The following is a 22,034-nucleotide window of genomic DNA, read 5'->3' as shown; positions in this document are numbered from 1 at the left end:
GAGCCGAACCGCACAGAGGCGACTGGAGGAGGAGGAGGTGGCGGCGGCGGCGGCCGATGTGATGTATGGGACGCGATGTGTGATTAATGAAGAGTGTTTATCGCAACATCTGTGTCACGTCAGTGGCACTGGCAGAGCAGGGAAAGTGGTGGGGGGGGGGGGGGGGGGGGGGGAGAGGAGGAGGAGTGTGACTTGGGTGGGCCCCGTGGAACCGCACAGATGAAGACCCAGACCCAGCCATGGCATCAGCTGCTCCGCCAGGCTTCTGATCGCTCTGACCTGCGCGGAGATCACGCCTAAAATCCACAAGCTTTCAGATGAAATACTCGTTTGCACTTCTTTGGCAGGGCTTTATCTGTTTGTGAGTGTAGACACACCTATTCGTTTCTTGTCTCAAGGGGTAAAAACATTTCTGGATGATGATGGCGTGATGTGTGGTTGATCAGGCTGCCTGATGCTCTTCAGACGAACTGGCACATCCCTCCTATCTGCTTTAACATGTTCTACTCTCGGGTTTTCCAGATGCTCTTATCACACAGGCGCCGTAGTACACTTTGCATGATGTTCATTTATACGGGTGACACACGCGCCATAAAGGTTAATTGCTGCTCTCAAGCAAAGGCGGTCGTAGTCGTGTCGTTCTCAGTGACCTAGTGTCCCGTGTTCCCAGCAGCCATCTCAGAATCTGCACTGGGAATCATCCTGGAAGTTCGTACAAACCCAGTAGTGAGTGACACCAACATTCATTATGTTGCGAAGCTATTCTGAAGTGCAGTGCCATCTTCATTTTTCGCCCATAAGATAGCTTGTGCTTCTGGGTCTAATGAACCAGTAAAAGCATAGTGTAAATGACTCAGCATGCTAACACATTCCGGAATGTTCTTATAAGTACAGTCTGTGTTCTCCATGTTGAGAGAGCCTGCTGTTAACTTGCTGTTAGCTTGCTGCTCGCTGCTACTACTGCTGCTGCTACTGCTGCTGCTGCTACTGCTGCTGCCACGTCTGCCTGTTCTCTCTCGGTGAAGAAGATGCGCAGCCAGAAGGTTCCGCCGTGTCCCCAAGTGCTCATATTATGGGGATGATGAAGCTGGCGTACCTGTAATTTGAAAACAGATGGTTTCATCTTTTGAATATTTATAACAATCAAAACAATTTCTGCGCTATTCACCCCGAAGCCGCTAAAGGTGTTAAGACTTCAGGTTTAATGAAAAGGAGTCCTGCCTTTGTTTGTGAGGAATGCGCTGAAATAAATACACCTTAAAAAAAAAATAGGGGGTGGAGTGGGGTGGGGTGGATGGTTTAATGTAGATGAGGCACGGGGGCAACTAAAAGCGCAGGGTGGTTTACACTTGCTGTGTGGCCTTACCTAATGTTTTTTTTCCTCCTTTCTCTCTTCTCCTTTTTTTTTTTTTTCAAAAAAACAGATTGTGGAAATGTCTCAGATCAAAACATTGCGAAGAAAAAAACTCCACCACCAAAGCATCATCTGTTCAAATTCCCAGCCTTTAAAGATGCAGAAATCTAATACATGTGATCCCTGCCTGCGTACTGTAATTCAAGAGACAGTTTAGCATTACATATGCTAACGTGTGGCACACAAGGCTGCTAATTCTGTTTGTTTTACCTGAACACAGACTTCTTTTTGTTTCATGCTCTGTGGCATTTGGTATAAAGGGACACATATTCATTTCTTTATTCTCATCTGATTCTTTTTTTTTTTCATTAAGGCCTATGCATGAGTGATTTGTAATGCTGACAGCCGTTGCACACCAGTATTCAACACACACACGCACACACACACACACAGACACACACACAGACACACACACACACACACAGACACACAGACACACACACTCACATTGACCATACCTCATAGTGCATGCTCCACAGATTTTGGGATACAGTACAGTAAGTCTGCATTTTGCTCCATTGTAGATTGTGAAAGGCCTTTTTTCCTGCCTCCCCCTCTCTTTCAGAGTATGATTTCCTCCATTGTGAACAGCACTTACTATGCAAATGTGTCTGCGGCGAAGTGTCAGGAATTTGGGCGCTGGTATAAACATTTCAAGAAGACAAAAGATATGATGGGTAAGCAAAACCAAGTAGCGCCTATGTTACAGCAACACTTGTCCTGTCACACCTCCAATCAACACTGGAAATGAGTTGCGTGATTCACTTAGTGTGTGTGTGTGTGTGTGTGTGTGTGTGTGTGTGTGTGTGTGTGTGTGTGTGTGTGTGTGTGTGTGTGTGTGTGTATTTTTGCTATTAGTGATGTGTGTGTGTGTGTATTTTTGCTATTAGTTATGTGTGTGTCTGTGAGTGTGCGTGTATTTTACCTATTAGTTATGTGTGTCTGTGTGTGAATGTGTGTGTGCACACTTTAGGTGAGCTAATTTGAACAGGCTCCATATAAAACCAAGTTTTGTGTGTTTTAATTGATAGCATGTTGTAAGTTTTTTTTTTATGTGGTAAATTAGAATTGTTTTTCTTGTTGTTGTTGTTGAATGCCAGAGTGTGTGTAGAGACAATGAAAGCGTGTAATGTCAGTAGCTGAAAAAGCTGTTAATAGTAGCTGTAAATAACTTTGTACACTTAAGTCATAGCTATAAGGGGAACGTTGCAACTCCATAGGAGGAGATATTCTTGTTTCTATATATAGGAGGAACACCTATACATGTGTGTGTGTGTGCGTGTGTGTGTGTATGTATGTTATCGCCAACAGTTTTTGTGAACTCATCATTCAGGAAGTGAGTGATAGCAACTTGTGGTATCTTTCATGCCCTCCTAGTTGTGCCATCAGCATATCTTCCCCATCCCCTGCACACACACACACACACACACAAACGTGTGCATGGAGCCACTAACACAATATTCCTCTCTCTCTTTCCGCACCTGTGTTTGTATATGTGTGTGTGTGTGTGTGTGTGTGTGTGTGTGTGTGTGTGTGTGTGTGTCTGTGTGTGAAAATGTGTGTTTGTGTATGCCTGTATATTTGTGTGTGTGTCTGTGTGTGTGTGTGTGTACGCCTGTGTGTGTACGCCTGTGTGTGTGTGTGTGTGTGTGTGTGTGTGACTGCGCAGTCATGCGCCAACCCTCCCAGCTGGAGGGCTACCTGGGGACGTGTGTCCTCCATGACAGCCCGCGCGCCACCACAGTAGGTACGTCACGTGTCGCACCCCCCTCCCCCCACCCCCTAAACTCCCCCTTCATGGACACACTGCATGCACGCCCCACAAGCTGGAACCCCCCCTCAGGTGCCTGTGGCCCCCCCTGGCGATATTCACAGTTCTCTTAATATTCGCGCGCGAGCAGGGATTGGTTCTCCATACTCACCATGAATTGGTAGCGAATGTGTGTGAGTGTGCGAGTGTGTGTGAGTGTGTGTGACTCCCCTCACCACAGCGCTGGTCAAGAGGGCTGATCTTCATCTTTAGCACCACAAGGCCTCCCTTTTAAAACTAACACACACACACACTCACGCATGCACGCACACACTCACACCCTCACACACTCACACACACACACACACACACACACACGCATAACACTCTCACACACAGTTTCATTCTCTCTCCCCTTAGTTCTCTAAACATATCCACTGGCAGACGACCACATGCCATATCCTGGTGGTTCAGTCAGCCTTTGTTTTGTTCCGCTGTGGAAAAAAAACGAAAGTAGTTATGGCTTGCTGTGTCTTTCATTTCGCGACTCTCTTCTCTGGAGTGTGGTAAGTGGCCAGTCAAAGGTAGGCCTCTTAAGAGGAGGCAGCCATGGAGAGCGGTGGCTCCAGTGAAAGAGCTCCCTGGCTGGGCTGCGCTGGATTGGGCTGGCCTCCCACTGCTGGGGGCTGGGGAAGCATGAGGGCCCACTCACAGAGAGGGAGAGAGGGAAAGAGAGGGAGGGAGAGAGAGGGAGAGGGAGAGAGAGAGAGAGAGAGGGAGAGAGAAGGAGGGAGAGAGGGAGAAGGAAATAGTCAATGTAGCTGTGGGTTCCCTGTACGCCTCTGTTTTTCCTATTCCCTCTCTCTCTCCCTCTCCCTCTCCCTCTCTCTTTCAGTCCCTCACTCTCTTTACATATCAGTCTTGTCGCTCTCTTTGCGTGTCTCTTTCGCGCCCCTCTGTCTCTCTCTCTATCTCCCTCCCGCACTCGGCACGGTGCGGCTCAGCCCAGCCCAGGCCGGCCCACATCCTCGTCTCCCCATTGTGCCGCTAATCTCGGCCTCTTTGTGCCAGATTCCACAGAAGGGCTCCCCCGTTCCCCCGTTCCTCCACACGCCTTCTCTAGTGCCTGCACCCCTCTCTCTCTCTCTCTCTCTCTCTCTCTCCCTCTCTCTCTCTTTCTCTCTTTCTTTCTCTCTCTCTCTCTTGCCTTTTCAATTTACATGGAAATGGTGTGTGTGTGCCCCCCAGCAGTTTTCGCAACACGAAAAGAGGGGAGAAAGACAAGCGAGAAAGAGAAGAACGGGCTCACGGTTAGCATCAGAGTGAGGGAATGAGGCGGATTATGGGGGAGCTTTGATTATTACCAAGTTTTTTTGTTTGGGAGGATTCTGAAAGCTTTGGTTGGTGTCTCTGCTCTCCCGACTGTTAAGACATATGCGATTATTGTACGTATTTTTTTTGGAGACCGTCCACACACTTAATCTGTTCTTTATCTCTTATTGATTTTTGTTTTTGATGATTTTGCATCCATCCATGCCTGTTTGTGGTCTTTAGAATCCCTGTGCTACATTGTAGTCGCCTTGAGTTGGGATTACTCCCTTTTGCCGACTTGTAGGTGTTATACATACGGAATTTTTTTACTGGAAATCTAGAACAGTTTCTAGTTGTCCCCAATTCTCAGGCCCCCTGATTAAATGTCATGTTTGTGTACACCTTTCAGTATTTTTGGCTCGTTAAACTGGGTCCATTTTAAACGCATCTGATTTGCACAGGCAGTGATATTTATAACTATCAGTAGAGTCAAAAAAACCTCTGTATCCTTCCTGTCCTGTCAAGACTGGTCTATAGACGAGGCCAAGGCTTGCATCCCGGCTCAACAGACTCCTTTGCCCACGTTATATTTAGACTTTCCCAAAATTTCATATTGGCCAGCTTGCGTACCTTGTTTTAGAATTAAGAGCATAAAGGCCGATTCAGGTTTATCAGCCCTCCCCCATGTGAGGCATCCCCTTCCCTCGGCCTGCCACTATAGCATGGCGTTTACACAGGCTTGTTGTTATAACTCACATGAGGCCATGGACATTATAAACTAATTTCACAAGCTGCCAAGTTCTGGAGATAGAGGTCACAACACTGGGCCCCTTTTATTTGCAGTTGGAACAGGCCAGAGTTTTACAGTCGCCACGCTGCAACACTGGACACAGCATTCGTCCCGAGCAGTGACGCATCGCCGCTGTCGCCTCTCTAGTCATGGTTTAGCCGTGACAAAATGTCTGTCTCCACGAACAACTGCGTCTCCATAGTTTCAGACAATTGTGTCAGGAAATATTTTGGTGTGGCAGCAGGTATTATCTGTTGTGGTATTGTTTACTTCCTAGGTGGCATGCGCTCAAGCTGATCTCGCTGTTATTGTCATATGTCTTAAGTGATTGTCTTTGGAACAGTGACGCTGCTGTCTTGATTAGCCCTGAAAATGTGCAAGTGCGCAGCATGATGGCGCATTAAAATAGAAGAGGCTGCATTTGCCAGTCACAAAGACGCAATGACCCAACAATGCGGCGCCTGGTAATGAAGGCCTGTTCTGACCCAAAACAATGTGTCGCGAGGGAAACTCGACAGAGATGCTGACCTCTTGTTTCTGCCCCCCCCCCCCCCCCCCCCCTCTCCCCCCGTCCCCTTTGCAGCAGAGATGGACGGCATGTCGGACCTGTCCCCGCCGGGCCCCAACCACATGAGCTTCAGCCAACAGCCCATTCCGGGCAGCACGGCCGAGCAGTCGCCCTCGCCCGTCACGCTGCCCCACAGTGGCCAGGCGCCGGGCCGCGCCCAGCTGCCCAGTCTGCACCCGGGCCTGGTGTCCTCGCCCATCAGCCCACAGCTGGTCAACCAGCAGATTGTCATGGCGCAGATCCTCAACCAGCAGTACGCCGTTAACCGGCTGCTAGCGCAGCAGTCGCTCAGCCAGCAGTACCTGAACCACCCGCCCGTCAACCGCTCGCTCAACAAGCCGCTCGACTCGCAGTGTTCCTCCAACACAGAGGTGTCGATGGAGATCTACCAGTGGGTGCGCGACGAGCTCAAGAGGGCTGGCATCTCCCAGGCCGTGTTCGCCCGCGTGGCCTTCAACAGAACCCAGGTAAGGACGGAGTCAAAACTGTTATTTACAAAAGTGTTCGTTTTTGAATGTAATCATCATTTATTACTGTATGTACTAATGTAATCATCATTTGTTACTACACTACTCTAGTTTTCCAATGTGACACAGTGGCTGCATCAATTCTATAGAGTAAGAAATTAGCGTGTGCCTTTTTTATCGGGTGAGACGTTTGCGAACCCAGCATTTCATCTCTTGTTTACTCAAAGCATTTCCCAATTCTACTCCACTCATAAACTGGGAAACAGCATAAGTGCTCGGTACATATGGAGTATTCCCCCGAGTGTAATGTTCCATAGGCACAAAATGCTAAACAGTAGCCACGTAGCATAGATTGCGCATAACATGTTTACAGTGTTCATGTCACTGCACGTATGGTTTAGCAAGACCATTTACCCCCTTCAAACAAACATAACAACGGGGTGCCCACTGGGGTGGATCACCAATGTGTTTCTGTTTTGGCAGAATGCACAGAAGGGCACATTGTTGACATGACAAACAGTGGACTGAGACCGCAAGGCATTCTGGTTAGACGTGGGGGGTGTAGTGGTGGAACCTCCATTGTCCCCCTTATAATAATGGCTTCCGTGAAATCACCGTCGACTTAAATGAAGTCAGCACTTTACGTCTGAAGGTTAAACACAAACACATACACTATACATGTATTTGTGCAAGGAGTGCCAGGCAGAATGGATAGGCGCCTTCGCTTTTCTGCGTTGTTTTGCCGCACTGTTTACTGCCAACCCAGAAGGATCCGCACACAGCTCCGAGCCAGGCCTCCCATTACTGGCGAGGGCAATTATTAGAACAATCCCAGCTTTAGTTTCCTGCTGAGACTGGAGCACCATGACAACTGTTTACCCTCATCAGGTGAGACAAAGAGAGAGCACCACCTGGCAGGGTGCCAGAGCAGGCGGGGGGTGTGTGGGCAGGGGTGGGGGGGATGGGTGCGAGGAGGGCAGGCTTGGTCATGGACCGCAGCGAAAAAAAAAAAAACATGTGATTTGAGTTTGAGGAGGCCCAAGTGAGAGGGAGAGAGAGAGAGAGAGAGAGAGAGAGAGAGAGAGAGAGAGATAATGTCTGAAGACAAGCAGCACACTTTGTGGGGGGAGGTTCACTGCAAACCTCATTACTGTCTCTGCTGCTTTGAAGTTTTGTGTGAAACTGATAAAAATCTATTGGAATCAGTGAATGTGTATGTGTGAGTGTGTGTGTGTATGTGTGAGTGTGTGTGTGCGTGTATGTATGTGCGTGTGTGTCAAGTGGAGAGAGCAGACAGTCGTGTTTTTGTGCAAATTGGCAGCCTCTCCCATTTATCTGTGCGGTAAAGAATTTGTGATGTGCTTTTTTTTGAGTGCTCTTGTAATATTTATTGTACGTTCTTCTGCTGCATTTTAATGAACGCAGCTTGTAACGACATGTTGAGGCGTCGACTTTTTGCGGGCTTGGTGGCCCTCATGATGAGTTCGTAACAAGACGGGGTGGGGTGGGGTGGGGTGGGGTGTGTTGAGGATGAAGTAATGCAGTAAGCCTCCTTAGTAGCGAATATAAGACCCATGACCTGTATATCGGTATACCATGACCTGCATTAAGTAGCTGTACAAAATGCATGTGATCTGATTTCGCTACGTCAAACGAATTAATCCTCGTTTATTTCGCCTTGCACCCCAGCGACTCAATTTTGAACAGAGGGTGAACTGCCTACTCAAGTGTGTGTTTAACTTTTCGTTCAAGAAGTTAATCTCTTGAATCCCACCTGCACAATGAGAAGAAGTGAATATTGATCTGTTGAAGAGTGAGAGAAGGAGAATGAGTCGAGTGTTAGCAGTACCTGTATTAGCTGAGGAATGGAGGCAACTTCTTCTTCATGTTTTGGTGATATCCTGTACACATCTATACACACATTTTCTCTCTCACACACACACACACACACACACATCGGAAGCCTCTGCAGATATGGGTACAGTTTTTGCGTCAGTGGTTGGTAAAGCTCTCCAAAAACGTTAGAGAAAAGAGAGCTTGTAATTATAGTGGATGACATTTAAAAATGTATTTCATTGAAATGAATACAAGCTTGGCTCTGGGTTAAACATGGTGTATTTCGAGAAAGACGACCTCAAACAGCATCCTTCACTTTCTGACACCCTCCTCCTCCTCCTCTCTCTCTCTCTCTCTCTCTCCCTCTCTCTCTCTCCCACAGGGCCTTCTCTCGGAGATCCTGCGCAAAGAAGAGGACCCGAAGACGGCCTCGCAGTCTCTGCTGGTGAACCTGCGAGCCATGCAGAACTTCCTGCAGCTGCCGGAGGTCGAGCGGGATCGCATCTACCAGGACGAGCGCGAGAGGAGCCTGACCGCCGCCTCCGCCATGGGCCCCGCGCCCCTCATCAGCACCCCCCCATCCCGGCCCGTGCAGGTACCACTCTCTACACACTCACACTCAAATCTGTGTCATCAGCATCCCGCCCTCGCAGACTGAGGCTGGTACACCACAACAAATCATGTAGACAACACTCACTTTTGTACATCAAAATCTGTACCGATACACCCACAACGTCAGGGTACAGGCAGGCATGGTTCTCATACTCACTGAATAGAAAGGTAATGCTATAGGAATCTTTACAATCAGTTTGAGACTGTTTAATGTCAAATTCAGATTTTTCTTGACTACGCCAGTGAACTTTTAACCCTTGAACCAGCTACATGAGAAAAAAAACTGGTTTCCATGGCGTTCTGTCACCTCGACACCTACGAGCTACTCAAATATATCGTCCATGACTACCTCCATTATGCTGTCCTAAATGTCAGCCTAAGCCTACTGAGCTATTAACAATATTAGTGATATATAAATAAAGGATATCATAAATAAAACCCAAAAAATGTCTAGGGATAAACTCTTAACACTAAGAGTGTATTAATATAGTATATTACTACAATAATAGTTTATTAAATATAAAATATAGTGAGCGAAATATAGAGTGATTTGAGTAGGACTCATCAATGGTTAGATGTTTTTAATATATATATATATAAAGATATATATATATATATATAAACGAGAACTAAATTCAAATCCTTTTTAAAGGACTCGTTGCCACTCTTGTTCGGAAGACTCAGACGCTGCAGTGTGAGCAAGTGCTGCTTCCTGGGAGTAACTGAACTATTGTCCATTTCCTCTCCTGGTTTCACAGGAAGAGAAAGCTGTGTGTGTTCTTAAAAAAAAAAAAAAAACACCCCTCTTTTAGCGACTAGAACTCCAAACACCCGCTCTCTGCCACCTCCCCTCACGCCAACTGCCACCCTCTTTACCTCTCATCCCGTAAATCACCAGTCGCCCGCGCTTCAGCAGGGGCTGAGAGATGTGGCAACCGCGCGCTCCGCGGAAGCCCCACTTAAAGTGCAGTTCAGTGCATCTTTGGTGGAGGGGAGACAAAGCGGCTCTGTGTGTTTGCTCTGCTGAAGAAGGGGCTTTCACTGGGGGATAAAGAGACTCGCGGTGCCACTGCGCCTTGGACAGACAGGGCCCCATCATGCAGAGAGGGCGAGGAAGAGAAAGAAGAGAATGAGTGAGAGAGAGAGGGTGAGAGAGAGAGGAGAAGGGGTGAGAGAGAAGGGGATGATGAAGAAAAGAAGACAGAGCAAAGAAGCATGACAAAAAGGAGTCTAAGAGTAAAGAAGGAAGAAGATCTCAGTAGTTTTTCCTGTCAAAAAGTGGTGGAGGCGTCAGACCCTGAAAAGGGCTCCGTCTGAAGCCTGCAGACAGTCAATCATTCCTGGATGGAGGCATCAGCCATTATTTACACAGCACTCCGTCATGCCCTTGACAGATCCAGCAATTATGCCGTACATAAAGCCATATTGTCAGGGCACTGTATTTACTCTAGGGCTAAAGGAAGAAGGCCCAGCCACACACTGAGGGCGCCATTTGCATGGGCCACACCTCTTCCCATGATGCATTTCACCTACCTCCCACAGCCGTTCCCAAGTCTTAAAACAAGCATTTGGTTAAGGCCAGCGATTCACCTCGAGAGCACATACCTTACATTCCTGTTTGATTGTGTTTTATTTATTTGCTTATTTATTATTCTTTTTTTTTTATACGTTCAAGAAGGAGAGAGAGAGAGAGAGAGAGAAAAAAAAATGTAACATACAATGCAAGGTGTGATACAGGAGAGGATATAAAGTTCTTGGCTGGAGGACTTGATGCATGCCAGTGCTCCGCTCTGACAGACCCACAGCGTTGGTGTTGTGACGAGCCTGTCCCATAAATCAGCCAGGGTGGCAATCATGAAAGAGTTGGGAGGAGTTTTATGGCCGTCATAAAAGCAGATGTGGAGCTATGTTTCCCACATATGTAAATGGAGCATCGGATGACTTGTGCAAGTTTGTGCACGTCACCGCCCCCACCTAGCACAATACCCCCCCCCCCACACACACACACCCCCTTAACAATTAGATCTGGTCACAAAATAACTTGGTGCAGACACTCGTGCTTTGTAAGCCAATTATACCTTTCGCTGGGAAAATAAATGAGGGGTATTTAGTTTTGTTGAAAATGTGGCAAGGCCTCTTTATGCAAAGGTGTTTTCCTTTAACATGTCAAAGCAAAAGCATGCTTATTATGAGTTCTTTTTTGGAGACCGATGAGGCCCTCCAGTAATAGGAAAATGGTTTAGGAAAACTTTTTCAGAACCGTTCCCTTCTTTTTAAGTCACCACAGGATTTGTGTGAACTTTATGTGGATTTGTGGTTTGAAATTGGCTAAATAGATATATTCATATATATATATATGTGTGTGTGTGTGTGTGTGTGTGTATGTGTGTGTATATGTATATGTATATATATATGACCTGATATAAAAACTGTGTGTGTGTGTGTTTCCCAACAGCCAAGGAGAGAGGAATGCAACAATGTTAGACCTGAAGACTGGAACCCGAGAATTCCTGTCGGAATCTCACCTGTGAGTACAGCATTCGGCTGCATGACCCATACGGTAAACATTTCCACTCTCCACAACTCTTCACATCACAGTACCAGTCATTCTAAGTCACATTTGCTAATATTTACACTGTGTTGTATTTCTGATTTTCACATTGAGAGACACTCATATTCTTTTTTTGTATGACTATATAACTAATGTTTACCACACCACACGTCTAGTTTTTTGTACTTAAAAGAAAAAAAAATCTTCAGAGCTTTGTTATATAAAGTAGTCTTACATTCCCTGGCATATATTTGGCACAAAGGTAACCGGAGGAATTCTTGTGTGTGTTGGTTAAGCGTCCTTATCCCTCCCAGGTGAAGTCCTCTCCCCTGCCCATTGAGTGGAACGGGAAGTCGGACAGCTGCGTGCTCAACATCACCTCCTCCATCTACGACGACATCCAGCAGGAGATGAAGCGTGCCAAGGTGTCCCAGGCCATGTTCGCCAAGGTGGCCGCCTCCAAGAGCCAGGCAAGTGCCGGCTAATTCCGTTGTCCTCTAGCTTCAATACTCGAGCCGCTGAACAGGAGTTTTTCTTCATTAGTAAACATTGTTCACGAGCAAATGTTGCCCTTCCAACGAAGCACGTTAGTGATCTACATGCTTAAATAATACGGCTGACTTCAAACAAAGAGTTTATTTATAAAAGCACAACAGAAAAAAACAAACTACTAACATTACTTTTGACCTCTCTTGCTGTTTGAAGAGAATGAAAAGCAGTGTTTTCTCTCATCAGACAATTGCTCCTTTTTGCACTGTGCAACAAAACTCACTCCAGCCACTCAGCATTAGTTTGCCAAAACGTATCAAACATTTGCATTAGGCAAACATCAAACGCAGGTCCTTGGACAGATAGAAATGAGTTTTGTAGAAAGAGGCTCATTGTTAAACTGTCAGGCCTCTCCTTGTGAGGTAATTTACTGCTATAATGACACATGTCTCCTTTATTGTGGGTAGGTGAACACCAGGTACTGTTTAAACACAAAACAAGTGTGTTTATATTAGCTGAGTTGGGAACTGCCTTTTTGCGATGTAGGTACTGTTATCTCCTGCCGAGAATAACACACAGCTGAATAACGTTTTGTGTCGGAGAAATTGCCGACTGTTTAACTGTATTAAAACTAATTAAAGAAATGGGAGGCAAGCCCATTATTAAAGGTTTCATATATCCATGTGCTCAGTTGAAGATTTTCTGAATTGTATTTGATGGCGGGGGAGAGCAAAAGAAACAGATTAAAAGGCCCAAATTATCTGAAAGTATCAGTGGGTTTTGGCTGATTGTGCTGATTATAGTTCCTGATACCTTTGTTTTACCAAATTGCAGTTTGATGCACAAACCACTGTTTTTGTCAAAGGAGTTCAAAGAGGAGCAAAAGAGGGAGTGGATCGGGATGAGAGTGTGTTGGAGGAATAGAGTGGGGAGAGGGGGGAGGTGGTGGGAGTTTTTCTTTTAGCGTTTGTAAGACAGTGTCGTCTTGGAGGAGGCGCAGGGTGGTGCTGGTGGTGGGTGTGGGTGAAGTAGAAGGCCGATGCGTTAACTGTGAAGGGTTTCTTTTGGCATTTGTAAGAAAGTGTCGTCGTGGCGGAGGCGTGGGTGGAGAGGGTGCTGCAAGGGGTGCCTCCTCCCCAGGCCTCCTTCTCTGCTGCCTCTCTGTCGCCGCTGCCGCTCCTGCCGCTCCTGCCGCTCCTGCTGCTCCTGCCGCCACGGCGACGGCGGCCCTCATTCATGGCTGGTGTGAATGTGAATTGAGCAGCCGATAAGAACTGTGCTAATTACGCAGCTGAAAAGGGGGCCTGGGAGAGCACTTATCTCCAGCTCCATCTCGTAATGTGCGCTCCCCGGGCAGCTGGTCCCCCCCCCCACACCACCACCTCCACCACCACCACCAACCCTCCACTCCATCACCACACTGCCACCCACCTTCCTCCACCCCCACCACACACACACACACACACACACACACACAACCTCCAGCAGCAGCAGCAGCAGCAGCTCCACCCGATCCAGACCCCACCAGTCCCCTACCCCGAGCTCCCAGGGGCCAGCGACTGGAGGTCCAGCCAGCGGTGGCTGCCTGCTGCCGGGGAAGGAGGTTTATGAGCAGGGCAGAGCGAGGGGGTGGGGACGCCCAGAGCTCTGGCTGGCCGCTAGCCTGCGGTGGAGGCAGCATGAAGGCAGTGTGGTGTTGGGACGTGTGTTGAGGGGATGGGGTGGCCCTTCTGGGGCTGGTACACGGCGTGTCCGATCGCCTGGCGTGGTGATCTAAACCCCCCAACACCCCCACCCCACCCCACCTCAACTTCCCCCACCCCACCCACCTCCTCCACCAAACCCTTCTGCACAGCAGCTCTGTACAGGAATCCTCAACAGCAGCACCAGCTGCACAGCTAGAGGCCCCCCCCCCCCCCCCCACACACACACACTCTCATCCTGGAGAGAGCTGGCACCAGGGCGAGAGCTTTGGCTGCAGAGTTGCTCAGCTACATGCTCCGCCTGGCCCTGCCCCTAAGAGAGATGGAAAGACACAGACAGACAGCGAGGAGGAGGAGAGGAGGGTGAGAGGAGGAGGAGAGAGAGAACAGAGAGATGGGAGGAGCAGGTGAGGCAAGGGGGGGGGGGCACAGTTGTGGTCTCCTGGGCTTGGAAAATTGTGAGTAGGAGTTTGCGTGTGTGTTGAGGGGGGCAAACTAGCGTGTGTGTGTGTGTGTGTGTGTGTGTGTGTGTCTGCGCGTGCGCACGTGTGTGTGTGTGTGTGTGCAGTCAGGGGGGCAAACTGGCATGTGTGTGTGTGTGTGTGTGTGCGTGTGTGTGCATGTGCGTGGGGGATGGGTGCTGGAACTCAGCCATCTCTTGGCCTCTCTGGGCTCATCACAGCAGTAGGCCTCTGTGCCAGCATCTATCTGTTGTGTGTGTGTGTGCGTGTGTGTGTGTGTGTGTGTGTGTGTGTGCATCTATCTGTTCTGTGGCACTTTCATATTCTGAGTAGCATTTCAATTACCTTCTCCTCCTGCACCAATATTCCGTTTAATGCGTCCGGCCGCATTGAAATTTCTCATTCACCATCCGCTGACACTTCCTATGGTACGGCACACCACTCTCAGGGAAATGATCGAATTTTAAATATCTCCACTCCAAAAAATCATAGAAGCTCTTGTTTGGATATCATCTGGGCAAATATGTGCATGTGTTTGGTGGTGGTCGTGTGTGTGTGTGTGTGTGTGTGGTGGTGGTCGTGTGTGTGTGTGTGTGTGTGTGTGTGTGTGTGTGTGTGTGTGTGTGTGTGTGTGTGTGTGAAGCCACCATAAGAAGAACATTTTTTTTTCTTCTTCATTTACAAATCAAACATTTACCTCATCCATGCCCCCCCTCCATTTAATATGGTGTCAGAAGCACTCATTCCTGTTTGCCTCCTCTGAAGAGAGCTGTCAGAGGGGGGGGGGGGGGTACATGGGCTGTCACCATCAGCTAGTGGAGTGAGTGCATGATGAATAAATGGAGACGTATGAGGGGGGGTGCTAAAAGCAGGCGACGAGTAGAACACGGTGGTCATGGAGGAGAAGAGGAGAGGAGAGGAGAGGAGATGAGATGAGAGGAGGGGAGGAGAAGAGAGGAGGGGAGAAGAGAGGAGGGGAGAGGAGAGGAGAAGAGAGGAGGGGAGAGGAGAGGAGAAGAGAGGAGAGGAGAGGAGAAGAGATGAGCGGGGCGAGGGTGCTGAAGATGGGGAGCCATAGTGTCCTGAGAGCTGGTGATTGTCTGGGATCAGAGTCCCTGCTGTCACTCCTCTGGCACCCCTCCTGAGAGCGGCTGTGTCACTGTCTTAGTGGAGAGGCAACACTCACAGCGCCCAGGCCAACCAGTCTCTCACATTCAGTCTGAGTCAGTCCATCTCTCTCTCTCTCCCTCTCCCTCCCTCTCTCGCTCTGCTCCAGTTACTGCCTCTTTAACCTCTTTTATAGCCTCTCTCCACACGTCTTTCACGACATCCACGCCTCTCTCTCTCATGTTTTTATTCCCTTTCTATCTGTGTCCATCTCCTCTCCGTCCTCTCTCTCTCCCTCTCCCCCTCTCTCTCTCTCCCTCCCTCTCCATCTCTCTCTCTGTCTCTCTCTCTTGTTTTTATTCCCTTTCTATCTGTGTCCATCTCCTCTCCGTCCTCTCTCTCTCCCTCTCCCCCTCTCTCTCTCTCCCTCTCCCTGAAAGAGGCTGTGGTAATTAGCAGGGCTCTAATGAGACAGAATGTCAGTGATCTGGTGCGCCTCTGCAGCACAGGGGGGCCATGGCATGGGGCTGGTGTGTGTGTGTGTGTGTGTGTGTGTGTGTGTGTGTGAGGTAGGGAGGGGTTGGTGTGTGTGTGTGTGTGTGTGTGTGTGTGTGCCATCTGTCACTGAGCGCCTGGCTCGCTGCTCTCTGGGGGGCCAGAACAGCGCCTCGCTGGATTGGAGAGAGTGTGAGCATGCGTGTGTGTGTGCGTGTGTGTGTGTGTGTGTGTGTGTGTGCACGCACGCTCACATGTGTGTGTGTGTGTGTGTGTGCGCACGCACGCACGCTCACATACCGGTTTGATCACTGGACCCTACCCTGCTCACCTAAAACATCTCTCTCATTCTCCACTTCCCCATTCCGAGTCTCACTTCCTCCGATTCACACACCTTACTGCACTCCCCCCCACCCCCACCCCACCCCACCCCCCCACCCCACGGCACTAATGCGATCTCGCAGCCATCCGCACGGCCCACATGCGGCCGCCCCGGCTGTCTGCAGCCCCGGCTCAGAGACGCAGCGCCGGCTTTATTGGAGTGGACGGGCAGATGTTTCACACATTAGCCTTTTGTGCACCCGTTCTCCCTGACTCCGCCTCCGCCCCCCCCCCCCCCCCCCCCCCCACCCCAGCGGGAGGGGCTTGCGGTCGCTCGGGAGATGCTTTCGGTTGGAGCTGCTGCTGTCATTCTGTTCGGCTCACCCCGGCCCGGTAAAAAGCTGTCAAGTGAGATATCTGCCGTCGTCGATTGTGGAGTGAACCTACCGCTGCTCTGGATAGAGGACTTCCTCTTTTTTTTTTCTTTTTTTTAATCCATCACACTGCTTCCCCCCTGTAGTTTTCTTTAAGAGCCCAAAGTTTCTCATGAGGACAGAACTGTTGTTTCACCTAAGAGAATTTGACTTTTATTACGATTTCCAGTGACACGACAATTCTGGAATAAATGGACCATGGCAAAGAGCTAAATTATTTTTTCTTTATTGTGGTCTGTTTTAGAATTGTTTGTTTACTGAAATGGATTCATCCCTCCCATCCCTTGGGCTCCTCTGTGGCAGCAGCAGCAGCAGCGGCAGCAGCAGCAGGCAGATTGGAAGGGAAGCATTTCTGAGAGGGGAAAAAAGGCCATGACTGTTTATTAATTGATTTATTTATTTATCTGGTTGCCTGGTTATTAGGTTGCCTGGGAAACAGCTGCAGCTCCCTGTATTATTAAAGACACAATTTTCTTGAACTGCAGACCCAGATGTCTGAATAATTAATTTAGCGTATGAATTAGGGAGTCGACCCCCCCCCCCCCCCCCCCCCCACACACACACACACACCCACCCCCATCCTTTGAAATGAGCCTTTTTCTTATTGTTTAATGGACGGGACAATTTTGCACCAGAATTTCCTCCCCCGTTTTTGCCAGTGCACCTCCCCTCCACCTCCCTCACCCACTCCCCGTTCACCCACTCCCCCTCTGGTGTACACCTCCTCCCCTGGCATGACTGCCGCTGCACAGAGCGTGTGTGTGTGTGTGTGTGTGTGTGTGTGTGTGTGTGTGTGTGTTTGTGTGTGTGTGTGTGTGTGTGTGTGTGTGTGAGAGCATGCCTGTGCATCTCTGCTCCCTTTCATTCCTCCATCTGTCTCCCTCTGCTTCAGGCCTCTCCTCTCCTCTTCAGTCCCTCCATCCCTCCCTCCCTCTCGCTCTCTCTCTCTCTCTCTCTCCATCTCTACCTCTTTCTCTCGCTCTCTCCATCTCTACCTCTTCCTCTCTCACTCTCCATCCCTTTGCCTCTCTCCTACCTCCCCCTCTGTATGCCTGCCTATCTTTATCTCACTCCCTCTCTCTGTTACTCCCTCGCTTATTACCCGTCCATGTCTCTCTCACTCTCGCTATCTCTCATGTCCTCTCTCTTTCTCACTGTCTGCCTCTCAACCTGAAGTCCCCTCTCATGTTGCTCAAGCAGCAGCAGCAGCAGCAATGGTGGCGGCAGCAATGGTGGCGGCAGCAGCAGTCAAGCCCTCCTGCCCGCCCCGCTTATCTACGTCCCAGCGGTGCAGTGGAGGCCTGTGATATTGCTGCTCTCGCTCTCTCCCCCCTTCCCCCCCCCCCCCCCCCCCCCCCCCCACTTCACTGTCTCCTCTGACAGACCACACAGGGCTTGTTCTGAGGCCTATTCGCGCTAATCTGATCAGGCAGGCAAATACGCCGGGAAAAGCGGCTTTAATGATCCCCCTAATTACCTCAAGTCAATACCAACTGTATTATTAGACTCCGGGAAAATATTCCATTAGGGTGCCCCCCGTGGGACTCCCCCCTGCACGTAGCGATGTCACGCGCCGCGCGCCCCCACGCTTGTAATTAATTTTATTTACACACGCAGGAATGCACAAGGTCGCACCTGCAGCCCCGAGCCGCCTCGCCTCGCCTCGCCCGGCCCCCGGCTCGCCCGCCTAATCAGATCTGTCATAATTACCATTCTGCATGCTTCTGACACACGCCGAGAAATATTTCAATTTAACTGCAGCATCTCCCTTGCTCTCTCTCTCTCTCTCTCTCTCTCTACCCTTTTCTCTCTCTATTGCTCTCTCATTTGTACACGTGGACCCACAAGGCTCAGCCTGGCGCAGCCAGACTCATGCAGCAGTAGTGCTGTGGAGGCTGCAGTCTCTGGATTAGGGACTCATGCAGCAGTAGTGCTGTGGAGGCTGCAGTCTCTGGATTAGGGACTCATGCAGCAGAAGTGCTGTGGCTCTGGATTAGGAGCTTTTTGGTGTTTGGTCTCTCGGTGTTCCCTCATAGTTTTTTGGCGCCTCTCCTTTCCGGCTTTGCTGCGCTCACTCTTGACACCCTGTCTTATGTCTGTCTGTCCTCTTTTGGGCCTACTGTCCTGCCCCTGTCTCCCTCACCGTCTGTCTCTCCTTACTTCTGTTTGTCCTCCTCCCCTCTCTCTCCTCAAGTGTTCCTCTTCATGTCTTTGTATTCACCTGAACTCAGGTGGTCACCTCTTGGCGTGTCCAAGCTCCCATCAGCGCTGCACATCGCCATGTTTCAGCTGGGCCTCTCCAGCACCCCACACCTGCCTAGTAGGAGAAGACTTGCAGAACCTGTTAGACCGGCTAAACACCCAAGCCTTCTTTTAGTTATTTGGAATTGATTTAGCATGTTGCGGGGATTCAAAGCCTTTAGTATGCACTCAGGTTACCCTAGAGTTGAACCAAATTCAAGGTTTATTATTTTATCGGTTTATTAGTTTTCAAGAGTAATTTCATATTCCTCAGGGCCACGCATAACTACTCTTGATGTTTGTTTGTTGAGGAGATGCTGCACAGAAAGTCCAGACAGAAGTTGTTGCTTTGAATACATTTCAACATTTCAACATTTACAGTTTTTTGGTCCTCTTCAAAGAAAACTTGTAGGCCAAATAAGAGCACTGATATAGCTGACACACACAATTTGCAGGTTTTATGCAGTTTTAATCCATAATTCAATAAGATCAGCCATGATTTATCAGCTTAATTACTCTGTGATATTAGCAATTAAACTCCAGCTTTGAATTAAATCTCAATCAAGTGCTCGTAATTGATGGACTCTCACTTCTTGTCGGGGCGTGATGGGTTTCTCTCTCTCTTGGCTGTGGTTTGTACTTCACCACATGTCAAGCATCCTCCTATCTGTTCCTGTCTCTGACACACACACACACACACACATACACACACACACACACACACACACACACACACACACATACGTTGGATTCTTGCTTGTGTGTGCTTTCACTCTCACCTCCACCCAACCAGTGTAGACGCCACTGTGAGACAGGGAGGAACTGGAGTGGTATAGATGACCGTTGCACAGGGTGGTATCATTATTGAGCACAGAGTGGAGGACACAGAGTGATTAGCATATGTCAAGGAATTAGCCAGAAAGGCTCACTTCCATCTGCAGACCAATGATTATTAATGAATATAAAGCTCGTCACTGAAATGGGTGCATATTTCTCACAATATTTGTCCGTTTATTGTATGTGACTGAAAAAAAAAACTCCAAAAAAGTCACAATAATTGAGCAAGGCACATATGTTAGTTGCATACTAGAAGTAGACCATATGAATGGTTCAAAGAAAGCTCTGTTATGAAATGGCCTGGTCTTAAGGTACTCTCCACTGTTCATATAGTCCCACGGCTCTGCCTCTACTTCATGTCAAACACACGGCAGCACGTAATCGGCTCCGACAGCGAGGCAAACATCTGTTGCTCTAGTTCACCTCCGCTATTGACATCTTACCACTGCTTCGACGCCGCTGTCGTATCTAATGATGTCATCTGCGCAGGCTCCGTGCGCCTTCCCCCCCGTGCGCTTTGTGGTGTGTCATAGACCATGATGTCGGCTTGTCGCACGCAGGTTTCGCGAACGTGACGCAGACGCACCGCGCCTGCCAGAGTAAGAACAACAGCAGCCTCACAACAAGAGCAACAACAGTGGCTGTGCACGGCGTTTTTTATATTCTATTTGGGTGACAACGTTTGTGGCTGAATGCTTCCTCTGGGTTGATGCGGAGTTCAATGGGGGCATTGGCCCCATTCTCGCTCACTTGTTCACTCCGCGCCAAGAAAATTTGAATAAACGCTCAGAGCGCTCGCTATTTTGCATAGCGAGAGATCCTCAAAACGGGTACATGTTTTTTTTTTTTTCTCTCTCTCTCTTTCTCCCTTTTGTCCACATGCCTATTTTTGGGAGCCAGTGTTTTGCTTATTGTTGCAGGAGATTCACATATGCCACAGGAACGCATTAATATTTCTTTGTCAGCAGATGGACACACCGGCCGTGCGAGTAGGCCCAGCTCCACTCGTTCGCTCGCTCGCTCACTCAACGCGCTTACAAACCCAACACACGTAACTTTGCAGAGTTCTCTCTCTCTCTCTCTCTCACTCTCGTTCAGGAAAATAACAGGTTTGAACGTACTGTATTATCTTTTGAATTTATCTGCAACATTGTCTGCCAACGCTGGGCCCTTGCCAGGATCAAGGAGGGGGGGGGGGAGGAACAATAATGCTTTGTCTGCCACACTGTTACTCCGCTCTCCGCCATGAAGATGTTTGTCTTGCCGGTTTTTCGTGCATTTCCATGCAGCCTCTTTTTTCGCCGTCGAACGCAGCCTCAACAATGGATCGCAATCTTTCAAGACATTTCCAAAATTCCTTCCCCTCTCACACCCTTGCCATGTCACCCCCCCCCCCATCCACCCATCTGACACGTCCCCTCGTTGAATGGACACATCTACTCCCAAGGCCCCCATACCTCCTTTGTGTTGTGTCTGCCAGAAAGGGCCTCGAGCGTCGGATCAGGCGATATTTTTCAAACGGCACACACTGATAATCTCATCACTGTTAGCCTGCTATTCTGAAGGGGTGGAGGGAGGGCTGGAGGGGACGGCTGGCCAGTGCATGGTGGCATTGTGGCCAATTACAGATGATAACGAGCAAACGCGATTATGAGGAAGGTGTTGCCGATGCCGTGTGACTGCCGTGCGGGGAGTGTCGCTGGGCCTGTGGCCTCTTTCGCCCGCGCAGCGCGTCGGCCTTGCCAGCATACTGCCCCGTTTATTAATGCGCTCGTTTTTTTGCGTCCGCGTCGGGGGGATGTGAATGCTGCGCTGTTCTCTCACAGAGCTGGCCTGTGCTCTCATTGGCAGCTTGTGACTACTTACTCCCTCTCTCCTTCTGTCTCTCCCTCTCTCTCTCTCTCTCTCTTTCTCTTTCACCCCGTCCCTCTCACTCTCTCTCTCTCTCTCTCTCTCTGTTCACACACACACACATACACACACGGTGTGCTGCACCGCATAGCTGGGTGAATCTCGCGCATGAATTCCGCCATTGTGTTCCAAGAGAAATATTTTTATCAAAACGCCACTCTGCTATTTATACCAGCCGCACAATGGAGGCCCTGCCTGGCTGCTAGGGTTGGCCGAGTCGTTTATTACCTCGGTGAATGTGCACCTCTTGACCTCTAGCCATGAACGGTGGGGTCGGGAGGGGTCTACAGTCATGGCGGTCAGATCTGCCGATGATAAATCAGAAAATGCCACTCACTCCCTCTCTCTTTTTCTTTCTCTTTCTTTCTCTCTCTCACTCTTATTCTGACACCACTGCACCCTGAGAACTGTAGCCTCACGAGAAAAGGGAAATCGGTCGCAATGCTGTTTCAGTATTAGCACGTTCTGAGGTGTGGGTGTAGTGGTTTCTTGTTCTTATCTCATCGGGATTTCTGTGAGCTGTAAATCACAACCAGAAAGAGGTAGAGTACAGATCGTTTGACGTTTACTGAAGGATTCACTGTACTTTTTGCCAGTAAACCAAAACATAAAACATTATATAGCATTTTTATGATCTATTTGATCACAGAGAGCTGTCAGTATTTCTGACTTGACTGCAGCCGTATCAGCTTTGAGACGGTCGCTTTGGCACATAATGGAGGAAAAATGGCCAAAA

The 22,034-nt window shown here is 49.0% G+C and overlaps 1 protein-coding gene across 9 annotated transcripts in view; it reads left to right on the top strand.

Annotated features, from left to right (window-relative positions):
* Positions 1-22,034, top strand: part of LOC105891822 (DNA-binding protein SATB1) — a 51,112-nt gene that overhangs the window by 21,988 nt on the left and 7,090 nt on the right. For 4 of the 9 annotated variants that reach the window (XM_031575848.2, XM_031575841.2, XM_031575843.2 and 1 more), the window contains exons 6-11: positions 1,980-2,091; positions 3,084-3,161; positions 5,849-6,300; positions 8,519-8,731; positions 11,204-11,308; positions 11,596-11,769. In XM_031575848.2, the coding sequence (XP_031431708.1) occupies positions 1,980-2,091; positions 3,084-3,161; positions 5,849-6,300; positions 8,519-8,731; positions 11,204-11,308; positions 11,596-11,769 (1,134 nt within the window). The remainder of the gene's footprint in view (positions 1-1,979; positions 2,092-3,083; positions 3,162-5,848; positions 6,301-8,518; positions 8,732-11,203; positions 11,309-11,595; positions 11,770-22,034) is intronic. The other 5 variants (XM_031575844.2, XM_031575847.2, XM_031575846.2 and 2 more) reach the window with 5 other exon arrangements.

Source organism: Clupea harengus, chromosome 11 (genome assembly GCF_900700415.2).
Source record: "Clupea harengus chromosome 11, Ch_v2.0.2, whole genome shotgun sequence".
Lineage (NCBI taxonomy): Eukaryota > Metazoa > Chordata > Actinopteri > Clupeiformes > Clupeidae > Clupea > Clupea harengus.
Note: the sequence above shows the minus strand (reverse complement) of the source record. Positions and strands in the feature narration are given on the sequence as shown.